The 3553-nt window shown below is 33.7% G+C and overlaps 1 protein-coding gene across 2 annotated transcripts in view; it reads left to right on the top strand.

Moving 5' to 3' along the window:
* Positions 2371-3553, top strand: part of LOC109242843 (E3 ubiquitin-protein ligase COP1-like) — an 8260-nt gene continuing 7077 nt past the window's right edge. For both annotated transcript variants that reach the window (XR_002070451.1, XM_019409710.1), the window contains exon 1: positions 2371-2934. Coding sequence is in view for 1 of the 2 variants with exons in the window: in XM_019409710.1 (XP_019265255.1) it covers positions 2590-2934 (345 nt within the window). In the remaining variant the exon portion in view is untranslated. The remainder of the gene's footprint in view (positions 2935-3553) is intronic.

Below are 3553 nucleotides of genomic sequence, written 5' to 3'. Positions count from 1 at the left end.
TATATATATATTCTTTTTTTGAAATTATTGAACATAATAAGGCTTGAAAATAATTCAGCCGGTTGTTAGTAGTAAACCTAATTAATATGTGAAACGATGCATACTGATGTAATATTTAAGTGATAAACTCCGGCTGATCCGATAAGATAGTGTCTAAGCTAATACATTTATTAGATTTGTTTTACAGAATAAGCACTGTTTTCGTTCCACGTGAATATTATTTTCATTTGAGAGTTTCTAATAGAATAACATTTTATTATATTTGAAAATAATCTAATTTTTATTTTTATTTTTCCTGATGACATTTTTATAGCCTAAATCTCATGATATATTTAAGACTATAAATTTTTTCAAAAAATTCGTTCTAAAATTTGGATAATCAACAACTTACTCTACATAAATTAAAAAAGAAAGTGTACTTAATAGCACTTCTTGGATTTCAATTAAAATATGTTTACCTTCAGAAATATAAAGTTTTAGTTCAAAAAGAAATAAGTATCAACCACTTGACTTCCACTGGATACATCCATTATAATTATCTCATACATGACGATTGAAACAAAGACGCACCAATAAATCCAAAAGCAAAAGCCTTCGGAACTAAGGTTCAAGAGTTAAAGGAGAATAATGGAAAAGAATAACATAGTTTCATAATATTTCCTAGGTGTACTAAATTATTTAGTACTACTACTACATTTTCTTATGTGTAATTGTCTAATTTAAAATCACAAAACACGACAAAAAGTGCACTTTTCCAGTTTCGACTAAAGAGCAGCTTCACAAGAAAACACAACAAAAGGTCCGCCACCGCCGCAGATATTCAACGCGGATCTGATTAACATAGGAGGGAAGTCTTAAAAGCAGCGATAAAAAATTTAGTGGGCGTTTGGATATAAGAATTGTGAAATTAAATAAAAATGATATTTAAAATTAGAGTTGTATTTGACATGAATATAATTTGAAGTTATTTTTAAATTTTTATGATGTTTAAAATGAAAATTTTATAAAATAGTTTTTTGGAGTTTTTAAAATTTTTAAAAAATTGTAAAATTCAACTTCAGGTGAAGTTTAAAAATTTTATGATAAAACACTAATTACGGAAAAAAATAAATTATTTAATGGCCAAATGGGCCATTAGTGTGACCGATAGGTCACAGGAGCAATCATTAAAATGTGCATTAGAATAGATTACCTATATTATATCCTTTAGGATGCGATCCTTTTTCGAACAATGCATAAATACGATATATTTTGTGTATCAGGCTATTTTTTAATTATACATATTTTATGCACCGAGCTGCCTGTTTTTATAAAACTTAATTACACACTCTCATGTACGCGGTAAACCAAGCCGTCCTTTCTCGATATGCTTTCTAGAAGGTACTCATTTGTTTGCACTTAATGGAGGTCTGAATCTTAATCATTCAGATCTCAGATATTAAGTGCGTTTGTTTTTAAAGTCTGAATCTTAATTATTCAGATCTTAATCATTAAGTGTATTTGTTTTTTTACTTCACAACCACTTAATGGGTCTGAATAGGTATGTATGATTAAGATCTATAACAGAGACTTAATTTCATTAAGATGCTATCACATATTCATTATTAACTGCCGCCACCGCCAACCATTACACCATGCCACCACCACCACCATACTCAACCACCACCACCACCACCATGCAACCATCATCCTCAATCATAGCCTCTATTATCGACCATCACCACCTACTATCCCCACGACTCCGACCACCATCATTCTCACACACAATCAACACTCATCCGCCTCAACTACCAGTACTGACCACCCAATTACTACAACACCACAGCCGGCATTGCCTATCGTTATAACCTACCACCACCCACCCACCACCTTCCTCAATCACAATTACTACATCCACCCGATATTATTATTAACCATCACCATCCACCACCACCATCCTCAATCATAATCGGCACCACTACCAATCACTACTAGCTACTAGCATGAACCACCATCATCAACCAAAACTACCACCAACTACCGCCTCTAGTCGGCATTCACCCGTTAGCTATCACCACCAACAACTATCATATTTTAAAAAACTATATATTTATTGATAGAATATTAGATTAGTTAGTATTTCATTTGAATTTTTATTTCTTAGTTTTCAAATAAAGATAAATTTTATACATTCAGATGTTAAAAATCAAACGGTCTTAATTATTTCTATTATGATCTTAATACACATCTTAATATATTCAGATGTCTTAATCTTAATACACATCTTGATATGCAGATGTGTATTGAAATTCAGACGTGTTACTTAAAAAAAAATGAGGCCTATAATTAAGCGTCCACTCGACGTGGTTCCTTACTACCCTCACAATCAAACACTAACCTTCTCTTCTTTTCCGATTTCTTAATCCGTACGAAACATAAAATAATAAGTTGCACCAACTGAATTTTAAATTCTGAATCCGTTATAAAAGAATCTGCTACATTTTACGTGCACTCAGGCGTTTACGTGCATTTTACGTGCACGCCTGCGGGAAATTCAAATTATTATTGTGCAGAGCGAGAGAGAGAGTGTGTGTGTGTGTGTTTGTAGTGATGGAAGGAGGTGAGAGTTCGGTGGGAGATTTCGTGCCTGCAATGAAATCGGAGAATTTAAGTTCCGGCGAGTTAGCGCGAGGGGCGGCGGCGGCGAAATCGGAGCAATTGTTAGCTTTGCCACCTCCATTGGCAGCGACGACGGCGGAGAAGGAAGAGGACGTGGACAAAGAGATGATGTGTCCGATATGCATGCAAATAATGAAAGACGTGTTCCTCACGGCGTGTGGACATAGCTTCTGCTACATGTGCATTGTCACTCATTTACAGAACAAAAGAGCTTGTCCCTGTTGCTCTGTTTACTTGACTGTTAAGCAGCTTTATCCTAATTTCCTCCTCAATAAGGTAATTTTTCATCTATAATTCCCCTATTTATATTCATGCTTGTTTTAAGTGATTTTTTTATTATTTAAGTTCTATGCATTGACAGTGTAATAGTAGTTATTTAATTAGGTCACTCCTTAGGTAATTACAAATAAATCCCTTGACAAATATTAATTGGTAATTTGATAAAAAATGGTAGCTAATCTGCTATTATAGGTTAAAATTCACTGTGAAAAAAGTGTGCATTTTCAGTTTATATAACTGATAATTCACATAATCAGATCGCTTATTAGGTATTTACAGATAAACTCTTGACAAATATTAATTGGTAGTCTGATAAAAATGGTAGCTAATCTGCTATTATCGGTTAAATTCACTGTACAAAAAAAGTGTGCATTATCAGTGTACAGAACTTAAATCCTTTTTTATATTTGTTACATTGTTGCGTTTGTTTGAAATGTAGGAGGAAGACATGAAATATGTTGTGGAAGAGGTTTATTCATTCAGTTGGCAATGATCAAAATTTTAATTCCGATTCTACATTAGTTGGTACTTGGAAGAATATCTTGGGGCCTTGCTCGTGCTTCTCTTATTGGGTATGTGGGGGTGGGGGGGGGGGGGGAGGGTCACTCATGTTTCC

Source organism: Nicotiana attenuata, chromosome 2 (assembly GCF_001879085.1).
Source record: "Nicotiana attenuata strain UT chromosome 2, NIATTr2, whole genome shotgun sequence".
Taxonomy (NCBI): domain Eukaryota; kingdom Viridiplantae; phylum Streptophyta; class Magnoliopsida; order Solanales; family Solanaceae; genus Nicotiana; species Nicotiana attenuata.
Note: the sequence above shows the minus strand (reverse complement) of the source record. Positions and strands in the feature narration are given on the sequence as shown.